At 37.7% G+C, this 13,124-nt stretch overlaps 2 protein-coding genes across 2 annotated transcripts; both read left to right on the top strand.

The window, feature by feature from the left end:
• Positions 1–307: 307 nt before the first annotated feature.
• LOC120464831 (malignant fibrous histiocytoma-amplified sequence 1) lies at positions 308–9,920 on the top strand. The gene is made up of 10 exons (XM_039654376.2): positions 308–413; positions 1,509–2,376; positions 4,657–4,948; positions 5,034–5,220; positions 5,310–5,494; positions 5,589–6,085; positions 6,304–6,449; positions 8,834–9,038; positions 9,198–9,265; positions 9,352–9,920. Exons 1-10 carry the CDS (start codon positions 398–400, stop codon positions 9,387–9,389), a joined length of 2,502 nt encoding a protein of 833 aa, XP_039510310.2. The 5' UTR covers positions 308–397; the 3' UTR covers positions 9,390–9,920.
• A 105-nt stretch (positions 9,921–10,025) lies between these two features.
• Positions 10,026–12,431, top strand: ascl1b (achaete-scute family bHLH transcription factor 1b). The gene is made up of 2 exons (XM_039654386.2): positions 10,026–11,532; positions 11,822–12,431. Exons 1-2 carry the CDS (start codon positions 10,968–10,970, stop codon positions 11,851–11,853), a joined length of 597 nt encoding a protein of 198 aa, XP_039510320.1. The 5' UTR covers positions 10,026–10,967; the 3' UTR covers positions 11,854–12,431.
• The last annotated feature ends 693 nt before the right edge of the window (positions 12,432–13,124 follow it).

Here is a 13,124-nt window from a genome sequence, read left to right as displayed (position 1 = left end):
GTTTACAGTTGAGCGAACATGTAATGTATAATAATATAAAAAAGATGTGCATAGATAAATCCTTTATATGAAAACTGCAATATTCCCTGAAAAATAAGAATGTTAAATTTTGACTTCATGGTGACAGTTGAATCTGTTAGGCCTACCTCATATTTGCTACTGTCTTTTCGGCACACTGTTGCGCACTGTTTATCCAGATGATGGCACTGCGGTGCTGCATTGTGTAAATCACGTGAGAGAATCTGAAACAGATACTGCTGTATTTTCTTGAAAATGAAAGTAAATCCAGGCGTATTGCTCTGTTAAAAGTCCGTCACCACTCTGATCCACGGGACATGAGGAAGTAGATTACTTACCAGACACACATCAGACGAGCGAAAGAGTTTAGAATCTCAACATGTCCACTTTAAATGGTATGCCACACTTCTTATTTTGATCTCCAAGAAATGCTAGTGATTCGTGTGAATATTTTGTTAGAAAAGTAACACCATATAATAACTAGTCTTGTATTTTCTAGTGAGAGTGACATCCGGATTTGCTTTATCGTGACATGTCATAACATATCGTGCTGTATGTATCAATGCGATAATTGCTAATCTTGTCAAACTCACGTTTGAATGAAATTCTGTTTAGAATGAAATCACCCATTTATTATTCATGTTGAAATATGTATGCCTTGCAAGTCATCTGACGATGTTAGGAGTATGTTGTTTTTTTAAAAAATTAAAATAAAATAAATAATAATAATAAGCATGAAATTACATACTTTGTTTATTGCGTGTGTGTTTACATTAAAGGAGTTCACTTAAAAAAAAAAAAAAAACTTTTGCTGATAATTTACTCACCCCCATGTCATCCAAGATGTCCACGTCTTTCTTGCTTCAGTTGAAAAGTAATTAAGGTTTTTGATGAAAACATTACAGGGTTTTCTCCATTTAATAGACTTCTCCGAACGGTTCAAGGTCTTAATGAGAGTTTCAGTGCAGCTTCAAGGGGCTTTAAACAATACCAGACGATGAATAAGGGTTTTATCTAGGCAAACGATCGGTCATTTACAAAATATATAAAAAACTTTACGTCTTATAAGCTCAAATGCTAGCCTTGCTCTGTTCTGTGATGCGTGTTCGTGACTCTCCAGTTTGAACTCGTTCATCAAAAGGAACAAATCTTTTTTCGAGTCATTTGAATGACTGGAAAAAAGATTCGTTAATTTTGAAATGACCGATCATTTCGCAAGACCCTGATTCATAGTCTGGTGTCGTTTAAAGCCATTTGAAGCTGTACTGAAACTCCCATTTGAATTTTGAACCGTTTGGTGCCCAATGTAGTCCATTATATGGAGAAAATCCTGGAATTTTTCAACAAAAACCTTAATTTCTTTTCGACTGAAGAAAGAAAGACGAGGACGTCTTGGATGACGAGTGAGTAAATTATCAGCAAAAGTTTTTTTTTTATTTTTTTATTTTTTTTTAAAGTGAACTAATCCTTTAACAACGATATTCCCATAGGAAATCAAAATGGCAAAACGTACTATGACTTGTCTGGAAAGAAGCTCAAAACACTTCCCACTGATCTATTCAAGAGCGGTGGAGATGCTGTCAAGGTAGATCTACAGAGTAACAGACTCAAACAAATCACTGGCATCTCGCAACTGACAAATCTGAAAGAGCTTAACCTGAGCAAAAATGAGATCACTGATTTCCCCCTGGAGATTAAAGGGTTACGCCAATTGGAGACACTTTATATGAATCAGAACAGAATCAAAACCATTCCAGAAAACGTATTTACAGCTTTGGTGAAACTTAAATTCTTAAAGTTAAGCACCAATCGGCTTGAAAACCTACCCATCGATGTGAAGAGCTGCCAAGATCTCACCTATCTGAACCTGTCCAACAACTGCCTGAAGAATTTGGATCCTATTGTGGACCTTACACACCTTAAAGAACTGTATGTCGAGAGGAACCAGTTGTCTGAGCTACCAGACAAGCTCTTTCAAAACAATGGTTTAACTCAGTTCAAAGCTAATGGCAACCCTCTTAGAAAGCCACCTGTGGAGGTCTGTGCTGGCGGATTGAGTGATATAAAGAGTTACTTTATAATGCTTGAAGAAAACGCCTCACATGTCTACACTGTGAAGACCATGTTTCTGGGGAACTCCTTGGCAGGGAAATCCACTTTGTGCCGCAGTCTGGAGAAGGGTTGCCCTGTACCAGTGGAAGAGAATGATCGTACTGTAGGAATCGATATCAGTGAAGTTAATAGAGATGGCATCCGTTTCTGCTTTTGGGACTTTGCTGGACATGAGGAATACTACATCACCCATCATGTTTTTATAACACCTCAAGCCTTTGTCATACTTGCCATCAACCTTTCCAGGTAAAGCATACATTTTTTTTTTGTCTTTTTTTTTTTTTTTTTTTGTTACTGGGACCTTTTTTCTATTGCTAGATCAAACGGTTCAATTTACTCTCTTACCGCTAAACACTATACAAGTCATTGAAAATGCATTCTTTTATTAGCAAGAATCACTTATTACTTTTGCTTGTCCTTTTAAATTGTTTGTGTGACGGGCACAAATTATTAGTTGGATGTGTGATCAGATGTGTGAACTCTGCATTGTGGACAATAGAAACCAATAGGCAAAACCAAAATATTAGGATTCCTTCAAACACAATTAACAATCAATTAAGCCCTCTTACATTTTTACAGTTCATTTTTTTATTGTGAATCTTATTATTTGACACACAAGATGCGTTTTTTAAAGTGGTCCTATTATGCTTTTCCACGTTTTCAGCTCTAGTGTGTTATGTTGAGCATAAAACAAAATAAAAATCTGCAAGGCTACAAAGCTCAAAGTCTACTCAAAAGGGAGATATTTTATTTAACAGAATCCCCTTTTCAAGAACTACAACGAACAACTTATTTGGAATACAATGTGATTTTTCCGGATCTTATGAAGTCACAATGTTATCAGTGTTGTAGTCGAGACCACCTCACTCGAGTCCGAGTCGACACCGAGACCAGAGAGAGTCGAGTCCGAGACCAGAGACGGTCGAGTCCGAGTCGAGACCGAGACCAGTGAGGGTTGATTACCTAATTTACTTTTATTTACTTAGAGAATTTTTTATTTATTTTTATTTTTTTTTTTACAGAATTTACTTAGAGTTTTAAAAATATGATCAGTTTAGGGTAAAAAGGCCACATAGTAGGTGGTGTTAAAAGTATTTTTATTACAATTTGTCATGCGCAGTTGCGCACTAGAAAATCACCAATCACTGGGCGTGTCAATCAATTAAAAAAAATATTTTATTAACATAGATTATTAATCATGAAAAATATTTTTAATTGAACTCGAGTGGACTTGGGAATAATTCCGAGTCCTAAAAAAAAAAAATGTTCGAGTACGAGTCAATTCCGAGTCCAAATGGACACGAGTCCATGACAACACCAAGACCATTAAAATATGGTCTCGAGACCGAGTCCGAGACGAGTCCGAGTCTCGAGTACTACAACACTGTTACTCATTACTCATAATCCAACCCAAGGACAATGCAAAAAAGCGGACAAGGCCTTGTTCATTAGAAAAGAAAATGTTGTCACTATGTTGAGGAGACGCTGTTTTCTCCACCCCGTTTCCAAAACACATTTGTTTGACCTTCCTAAGGCTGACAAACTTGGAGTGGTTAAAATTTATTGTAAACAGTGTCCCTGAACATAATAACCCCAACATTTGTCTGTGCCGCTGGCTGCACATTTTAACGAAAGCAGCTTCCAGAAGAGAGTACAATGCACAAAAGCTTCTCCTCCTGAAACAGATCATTTTCCACTTTGTCAGGACAATCTGTTTTGGATCACTTGTAAGTATGTCTTATTACTTGTAGTTTGTAGTTGTTTCCTATTATTAACAGTTCCAATTATAAGTTTTATGTAATTGCAATGATGTAAACAAAGGGCAAAGCTCACCTGGTAGCCAACATTGTTGTGTTGTTGACTCAGTGTTTACTGTAGCTTTTGTAAGCTCTCGCTTTTTTTAGACTGTTCACCACCCCTTAGAAAAATCAACCATTATGGTTGTATGCTGCACTCATGGTACGACAATGAAGTTTCCTGATTATTACGCAGGAATGAGAGTATAGTTCCTAGTCATATAGCCTTTACATTTTACGTCTGTCTTAGTGCACGATGTAACGATGATGTATATAAATATATTTTAGTATATTAAACTTATATATAAGTTGATATACAGTAATAATTTATTTGCCTGGCTAATTGCGGCATCTACCTCCTACCTCTATTTGCGACAGCTGACCTCCGGTTTTATTGACCCTCTCGATATTTCCTGAACGTGCTAAGTGGTGCCAACCACAACACTGAGCTGGCCTGGCTAACCAATCACAGCACATTTCGTATTTCAGAATAAGGGGCTTTATCAAAACAGGAAATAGAAAACAGGAAATAAACAACTTGTTCAGGCCAGACTGAGGAGGGAAGTGCTGTGTAATAATGCAAAATATGTGAAAAATAATGTATGTTTTGAATAATCAAGCATGAAAGTGTATTCTAGTACACCCCAAAAACAAAATCAAGACTTCGTAAAAGGGCATAATGATTCACTTTTTAAATTAATTAATCTAGATATGTATTCATTTATTTTAGTTACAATGTGGATGACCAGAGTTTCAAAGAGAACGTGGAGTTCTGGATCAAAAATCTACAGCTTAAGGTACCAGACTCAGTGGTCCTGCTTGTAGGCACTCATGTTGACCAGTGCACAGCTGCTCAGGTGCTTGAAAAGAAAACACACATCGAAGAGCGAGTGAAGGAAATGCTTGAAAAGCACAAAGTTAACTTAGAGCAGCGGAGAAAGAACCTCCCGGATGGGGACAACCCATCTTTGAACAACGACCAGATAAATCAAATCGAAAGACTAATTGAATACAAATTAAAGGTAATTTGGTGTTGTATTGCTGTCTTAAAATATGCATCCAATGAAATGTTCTGCTATGATCTGCTTCATTTCCTTTTGTTTTTAGGTCCTAGAATTTATACCCATAGATTGCACTAAACAGGAGGACATTAACAGACTACTTGCTCGAATCAAAAATTATGTTTTGAACAAGGATACATTCCCCAACATTGAAAAGACTTTACCTAGGAGCTTCTATGATGTGGAGAAGGATATCTACGAACTTGTGAAGAACGAGGATATTCCAAAGCATGGTGAGTAGTTTTTTTTGTTTTGTTTTGTTCTTTAATTAGTTTCTTTAATTAATAATTTTCTAAAGTCTGAAATTTGCACATATTAACAGGATATGTGAGTCAAAATGTCCTCTTGCCTGAACTTAAGAGTAGACATGACACACTGGACGATGACCAACTGAAGTTAATTCTTCAGTATCTTCACCGAATTGGTGTCATTATGTGGTACAAGGAAATCACAGAATTGGCAGGTTCTGTGTTTGTGAAACCATCTTTCCTCATCTCACTGTTCAAGGTTCATGCATCAAACATTTAAACTGCACGCGTTAAATGTAATCCGTGTATCACTTAAAATACTTCATCACTTATTTCTTTTGATTCTGTCACAGACTATTGTGAGACATGACCTGGTCCAGGAACTGAACAAGATTTCCCCTGCACAGCTGAAGTCAGAAAACGCACTAGTTAGAGAAAAGAAAATATGGATCAGTGACTATAAAGACAGAGCATCCTTAAGCAATGTGGCTATTAGGATCCTTGTGCGGACTGAGCTCCAGAAGAATTATGGCGAGAATGATGAAGAGCTAATTCAGGAGGTTGTTGGGTCCAAAAATAAGAAGGGGAGTCTCCTAGAGCTACTAAAACACTTTGATGTATGTTTGCCAACCAAACATAACAGTCCTCTCAATCCAAAAGCCAACGAATTCTGGCCAAAGCAAGTTTGGGAGGCCTCAAATCCAATTGTGTACGAGCCAGATGCTTGTCTTTTCCCACATTACCTGTCAGACAATGAACAGGTAAAGCAAAAGTGGGAATCGGACCATACAGAAGACCTCAATGTCCATGTATACCTCCTACCTGAGATTCCACATGGTTTCTTCCACAGGTGAAGGCTTATGCTTGGCTTTTTTTTAGACCGAATAATGAAATATATGACATTGAAGAACATTTTGGATTTATTCACTCTATTTGCTTGTAAGGGAATTGCCTAGATCAACCCAGATACAAGAATAATTTGCTCAAAAAGCTCATTTAAACTGATTTGATTGTGAATGTATTACCACATAAATGACTAGTATGACTTGTAAAACTGTCGCTTTACAGGCTTGTCATCAGGACATGCTCCTTATACTCTCCATACTGGATAGGAAAAGACCAGTGCATGCTGTGCAGAGGCAACAAACGTTTTCTGCTCAGAGAATGCCATGATGAGGATCAGTTCATTGAGATCCGCTGCAAAGAGAGTGAACGTAAGACCCCTCTTTTTGATTAATGGGTAACACTTTACTTGAAGGGGTGTTCATAAGACTGACATGACACCTTCATAATCATGACATATGTTATTAATATGAAGGAAGTTTTATGCATGGTTGTGACAACTGTCATTAAGTGTCATTCGCTCAGTTATGACATTTTGAATGCAAATATGACATTGTTTGAGATGTCTTTGTTATGACATCTTGACATAAACTAATACATCATAACCTTTCAGTGTCTTTGTCATGACAACTTGACATTACTAAGACAACACAACCTGTCATAAACATGACATAGCAGATTAATTATCAAACTTAAGAAACCACTTAGCTTTATTGGTTAACATTACATTAAACAGTCCGGTGGTTGGTTTTGACATTGGCTGTCATGAAGCCATTATAACTTTTTAATGACAAATTCAATTAGTACCACTGTAGTTGAGGTCACGGAAAATATTCATGACACAATTATTAGGGCCTCATGACAGCCAATGTCAAAGCCAACCAGCAAAGACACTGACAGGATATGATGTCTATGGTCTATGTCAAGGTGTCATAACAAAGACATCTTAAACTATGTCATATTTGCATTCAAAATGTCATTGTTGAGCGAAAGACACTTCATGACAGTTGTCATAAACATGCATAAACCTTACTTTATATTCAAGACATATGTCATGTCATGGTTATGAAGGTGTCATGTCAGTCTTATGCACACCCCTTCAAGTAAAGTGTTACCATTATAATAGCTCACAAAAAAAAGTACCATGTACAAGTAGCATGCATTGTACTTAATGTTGATAATGTACATTTTCTTAAAGCTGCAGTCCGTAACTTTTTTGGGTTAAAAATGATCCAAAATAAGTTTTTGAGCAAGCACATAAAGAGCCAGTTGCCTTAGCTTGATTCAAAGCGGTAAGCTTGTAATAATGTTTTTAATTCCAGTGGTACTGGTGGATTTCCGCGGGCGATTCAAGCATTTCTTTGCGTCATTACGTCACATCTGTACACATAAAGAAGAGTCTCGGCTAGTAGGATATATTGAGTCATTACGTCACATCTGTACACATAAAGAAGAGTCTCGGCTAGTAGGATATATTTATTAAGTAATTACATCACATCTGTACACATAAAGAAGAGTCTCGGCTAGTAGACTATATTGAGTCATTACGTCACATCTGTACACATAAAGAAGACTCTCGTCTAGTTGGATATATTGCGTGTCAGGATGTTGGAGGTGGAGATTTATAGCCTTTTCTCACAGCACTTGATATAATTAAAATTATCAATTGGATGGTGGATTCAGAAAGGTTCAAACGACAATCACCAGTGACTGTAGCAGCCCAGTTGAATAAAGAAAAGTCGCTCTCTCACTGATGTTGTCTATTTATTGTCCGTTACACCTTCACATTGCCTTTACAACACCTTCACAACACCGTAAGAGCTAGAACAGATAAATTAACATTATTGGAGTTTGAAAATAATTCACATACACGAAACAAAACAGTAAAATATAGCAATAAATCACTAAATGATTACTAGCATTAATATAAATGCCATAAATTACTCAAAAATTAAACTAACATATATAAAACAATCATAAGGACAAGATATGCTATGTAGCATTGATTATACAAGTGCATAAATATACATGAACTATACCTTGTACTCCTTTCCAACCAGGTGCTAAAAAACAAACAAAAAAATACTACAAAAATAAAAAATAAACAGCGACTAGATGCCTAAATTCACTTTTAGATGACCTTAACACACTATTATTCAGATGTGTGAATCCGTGACCGCATGGTTCCGTGTCTCCGTCTGTCTGCAATCTCCGTATATGCGCGCTTCCTGCGCGCGAGCGATCTGTTCGCATTTCCGGCAAGCCGCCTTTCAAAATAAAGGTCTCTATAGGTTAAATAACTAAAAGTTACAAAGCAAACCTCCAAATATATAATAAACTAATAAACCAATTAAGAATATAACATATATATTAAGATAATATTAAGAAATATTGAATTACGATAATGTCAGAATGATATCTTAATGCCCAAAACTAAATAGAATAACTGAGGGTTATTTATAGTGACAACAGATTCACCTGCTGTAAAATACAAAAGACTTTGGAGTGGCTAGAGAAAAAAAGAGACAGCAACAAGGCCCATGTGAAAACAAGGATAAATATCGGAAGGGCTTTTGGAAGGTTACGTGAACTCTGTGTTTTGAAGTTAACATTAACAATTTGAGAACAAAGTATCATTTGCATGGTGACAAAGAGGAAAAATTACGGACTGAAGCTTTAATGTTGTCATCACTTTGTCTTCTTCATATAGACATCTAAATTATTATATTATACTTAAAAGTGTTTCTTCCTGTAGTTGAATCCTCAGAAGACATCCAGAATGCATGGATAGTGATAAGGGAGATTATGAAACGCCTGAACACACTGACAGAGCAGTGGCAAGGGTTGTACCAGATTGTCCACAGTCCCTGCAAGGCCCAGGACTGTAATGACTTCTTTAAATGGAATTACTGGCAAGAATGGTTGGAACTAGAAGATTCCGGAACAAACCCATTTAATGTGTAAGTTGTCATTTGATTCGTCCTCTTTTGTGTTCTTAACTGAGCATTTTTGCTTTTGTTGTATAGTCATATTCTTTTATCAAATTATATGTTTGGCATCTTGTTTTTAATCGTATTAAGATACAATCAAGTGACTGAATACTGTGTTTTGTCTTATAGAGGACTAGATGAGATTTTAACTTGCCGTTATGGTCACCAACGAAGGACAGAGTTGCTGTTCCCTAGAAGTAAATGCATTTGTTTACAAAAAAATATAGCACACGCTTATTCTTCTGACTTTTATAATTCTTTGTAATTACATTTTTGTATGCAGCTCCTGATGCAGACCTGAATGGAGGACACATGAAATAATAATGCAACACAGAACAAATAAAAAAATGACTTGATTTGATGTAAAAGGTTTATGTGATTGATACATGTATTAATAATCAACTTGATTGTGAGCACAAAAAGTTTTATGTGATTGATAAATTATTTAATAATCAACTTGATTGTGAGCACAAAATACTGTCTTAATATTTTTGACACATTTCGACAAATAGAATTGCTCCAAACCAATGAACTAGTAGCGTACATTCTATTTAATAGGTAATGTATGTATATATGTATAATTATTAATTTTTTTTTTATAGAATGCACAATCAAACGTTATTTAGGTTAAAATACACAACATTTTTGTTGTCTAATCACTCAGTAAGACTTTTGTTCAATGGATAAGCTGTCTTGTAGAAACATATTGTCGCCGCTAGGGGGTGATCTATTCATTTAAGTTACACATTTTGTTTGAGAACTATTTTTTCGAGGGCTGAAGTCTTGCTGTTTTGGAGTCCTGGCTTTATCATGTTAGAAATTGTCCAATAAAGTTATCCACCTACCAAAATACCATGGAATTTACAAAGTCTTTTATTGTCAGATCATTTGCTTTTAATTAGCTAAAAAAGGCTTTCAACACAAGTAGCATTTTTACACACACACACACACACACACACACACAATATATATATATATATAGCTATATATATATGGGGTTGGGCACGTGCGCGCGCGCACGCACAAACACCTTGTAAAGGCTTGGGTGGCCAACAGTCCTGTTTTCCCAGTACATGTCCTGTTCATTATTTTTCCCCCTCAATAGTAGGCTATATTATAGGACCGGCTGATGTAGGCGATTTCAGGTTTTACTATGCTTGTGGAGACATATGATCCCAACAATGTTTAAAAAATCGGATCAAAATCTAAACTATGATTAAAAAAAAAAGTCTTTATAAATGTATTTTTTCTCCTTAGGCTGCTATGCAATCAAGAGGATAAAAGTTATTATATTCAAATGTAATTTCTCTTTTAGGCTACTTGTTTGCATAATGCCCTTAACAAAACTGTGCTGTTCCATGTTGATGATGGTTCTAGGTTATTTGTACCATGATAGCCTACCTTTTGGCACATAACATGCACGTCTTATGCTGTTGGGTAATAAACCACAGCGCAGACTGACGAACTATACTTCTAAAAACTGATATCACTCCATCGTTTTATTTAATATCAATTGTTGGCCCTTTACATTCCACAACACTGAACATGTACGCGTGCGCCGGGTGAGCATGATTCCACAGAGATGCAATGCCTCATACGCGTGGCGCAGTGAGCGCACAGAATAGTTCCTTTGAGTTTGTCAAAGCCACGCGCCCGGCGCACGAAGCCCGAGCAGGGGATTCATGCATGGGGCGGGGTCTTTCTTTGGGAGCGTGCGGCCCGAAAGGGGGTGGAGGTGTGGCGCACGTGTAGAAAAGGGAGAGCAAGTTGCTTTCCCCTCAAATCATTTGCCGAACAGGTGTAAGTTATCGCTTCTTGCGAGCCACGCGAAAGGCACGAGAGCGGCGCATTACTTGCAAACTCCTTACCTCATCTATTTATCTATTTATTTGACGCGACATGGAGGCAACTGTCATCGCGAAGACGCAAATAACGCAAGACTCGTTTTATCAGCCGTTTTCGGAGACCCTCCTGCCTCATGCGAAGCAGGACATGGAGTGTAAAGTGCTGAAGAGACAGCGCTCGAGCAGCCCAGAGTTACTCAGGTGCAAGAGGAGACTGACCTTCAACGGACTCGGCTATACTATCCCTCAACAGCAGCCCATGGCGGTGGCCAGACGGAACGAGCGCGAAAGAAACCGCGTCAAGCAGGTGAACATGGGCTTCCAGACGCTTCGCCAGCATGTGCCGAATGGAGCGGCGAACAAGAAGATGAGCAAAGTGGAGACGCTGCGCTCGGCAGTGGAGTACATCCGAGCGCTTCAGCAGCTGCTGGACGAGCACGACGCCGTGTCTGCTGTGTTGCAGTGTGGTGTCTCGTCTCCATCGGTCTCCAACGCGTACTCCGCGGGCACGGAGTCACCTCGCTCTGCGTACTCCTCTGATGAAGGCAGCTATGAGCCTCTCAGCTCTGAGGAACAAGAGCTGCTGGACTTCACCACATGGTTCGACAGATATGAATCAGGTACGAGCATTTTTTTTTTCTTTTGGCGCTTACAGACCCAACTTTTTTTTACAGCCTACCCATGGGCCCTTTGGCCAAACCAGGGGCCTCCAGTTAAATAATAATAATACAATCCTTGACTTTTTATTATAACAGCATATATACATAACATTAGAAACGAGCTCTACATCTTTTTCTTGATTACCTTCTGGTTGAAAAGCCTCAGTTTTTATCCAACACATCTTATAAATGAATTGTATTCATTTTTGGTGTATGCCTGTGACTAATAACTGTTATTATTCTATTACAGGTGCTTCACTGACCACTAAAGATTGGTGCTGAATGGACAGCACATGACCAGTACCGGTCGGAGATACGTTGTCTGCTGGTGCCTGTGAAGAATCAGAGTTCATTGACTGAGCACTGGACACACAGAGGGCCATTTCCAGCAATGTGCTCATGCGCACAAATGCAACACTCGCACGCTTCCAAACGTTAGAACTGCACTGGATTTGAGGCGAGCGAGGATGTCTAAACTGCTGACTTTTGTCTTGTCACCCCATTCTGTATTCAACATTTTGCCCTGTTGATGCAATAATGTGTAAATGCGACTGAATGAGACAGTCCGTTCCTTCCACATAGTACAAATAAAGAGGTGACCAGTTGTAGATAAAAATAGTATCAGGTCCCATAAACGCCTTCTGTTAGGGACTACACTAACGTTACACTAGGCAGCCCACATGCAACCTGTATATTATAATATTTTGTTCTAGATATGTGACAGCATTTTTGTACTGGATGAATAACTTTTGTATCAAGGTGTGCACTTGTGTGTTTTTCTACAAACTTGTGTATATGCAATTTTTTATAAGAGAAAACCTATTTTATGTAAAATAAAGACTTTATTTATTCAGATAATTGCCTTGTGTGTGTGTGTGTGTGTGTGTGTTTGAAATCATCCGATGCCAAATATGTTATAAAGCCAATATGGTTTTAAAAATAAATGTTTACTGCAGAAATGCAGTTTACACAAATGTAGATACTTAAGTAATATAAAAGTGCTGATTTATGTGGAAATAACCACTACAACCAAACACTTTATCTTGATTTCAAATGTCTAAAAGAAGTGGCTTTGAGTATGTCAACATGGTTTAATTAATGGGAGTCATTTACTGTATAAGTACAAAGGAAAGTGACAGGCAGCTGTAGACGGGACACAACCTTGGGTTACAGTGTGTGAACAGTTAATTTTTAAGCAACAACACAAAAGTTGGAGTGTAAAGCAATTTATAACCCCCGAATACCTTTGTGCTGTAACCAATGTGTCCGTACCAACCTATGGAGGCTGTGAATAGACGTCGACTGAAGACTAATGGTGATGAACTAACTGTCCTGGAGGGCATCCAAAATGTCTGTTTTCCTGTTCACTTTTTTCTTTCAGATATTTATATACAGGCGTCTTATCAGCAAAGAGAAGGAGACTTATAGGTTTGTGCAGATCAAACTCTCCCCATTTAAAATGGATCGTGCAAAAAGCAGATCTATTCTTACTTCAAATGACATCCTTCAAAGTGCTTCAAATGTGAGTCAACCAAGCACCAAGCTTCTGAGTG

The sequence above is a fragment of the Pimephales promelas genome, chromosome 1 (assembly GCF_988280905.1).
Source record: "Pimephales promelas chromosome 1, fPimPro1.hap1.1, whole genome shotgun sequence".
Classification (NCBI taxonomy): Eukaryota; Metazoa; Chordata; class Actinopteri; order Cypriniformes; family Leuciscidae; genus Pimephales; species Pimephales promelas.
Note: the sequence above shows the minus strand (reverse complement) of the source record. Positions and strands in the feature narration are given on the sequence as shown.

What these genes read in the sequence shown, in the direction of transcription:
- ascl1b (XM_039654386.2), top strand. Translation starts at nt 10,968, where the DNA reads ATGGAGGCAACTGTCATCGCGAAGACGCAAATAACGCAAGACTCGTTT. An exon ending in GTTCGACAGATATGAATCAG is followed by an intron (nt 11,533 to 11,821) that starts GTACGAGCATTT and finishes ATTCTATTACAG; the next exon opens with GTGCTTCACTGACCACTAAA.
- LOC120464831 (XM_039654376.2), top strand. An exon ending in CGAGGATATTCCAAAGCATG is followed by an intron (nt 5,221 to 5,309) that starts GTGAGTAGTTTT and finishes ACATATTAACAG; the next exon opens with GATATGTGAGTCAAAATGTC. An exon ending in AGAGTTGCTGTTCCCTAGAA is followed by an intron (nt 9,266 to 9,351) that starts GTAAATGCATTT and finishes TTTTGTATGCAG; the next exon opens with CTCCTGATGCAGACCTGAAT.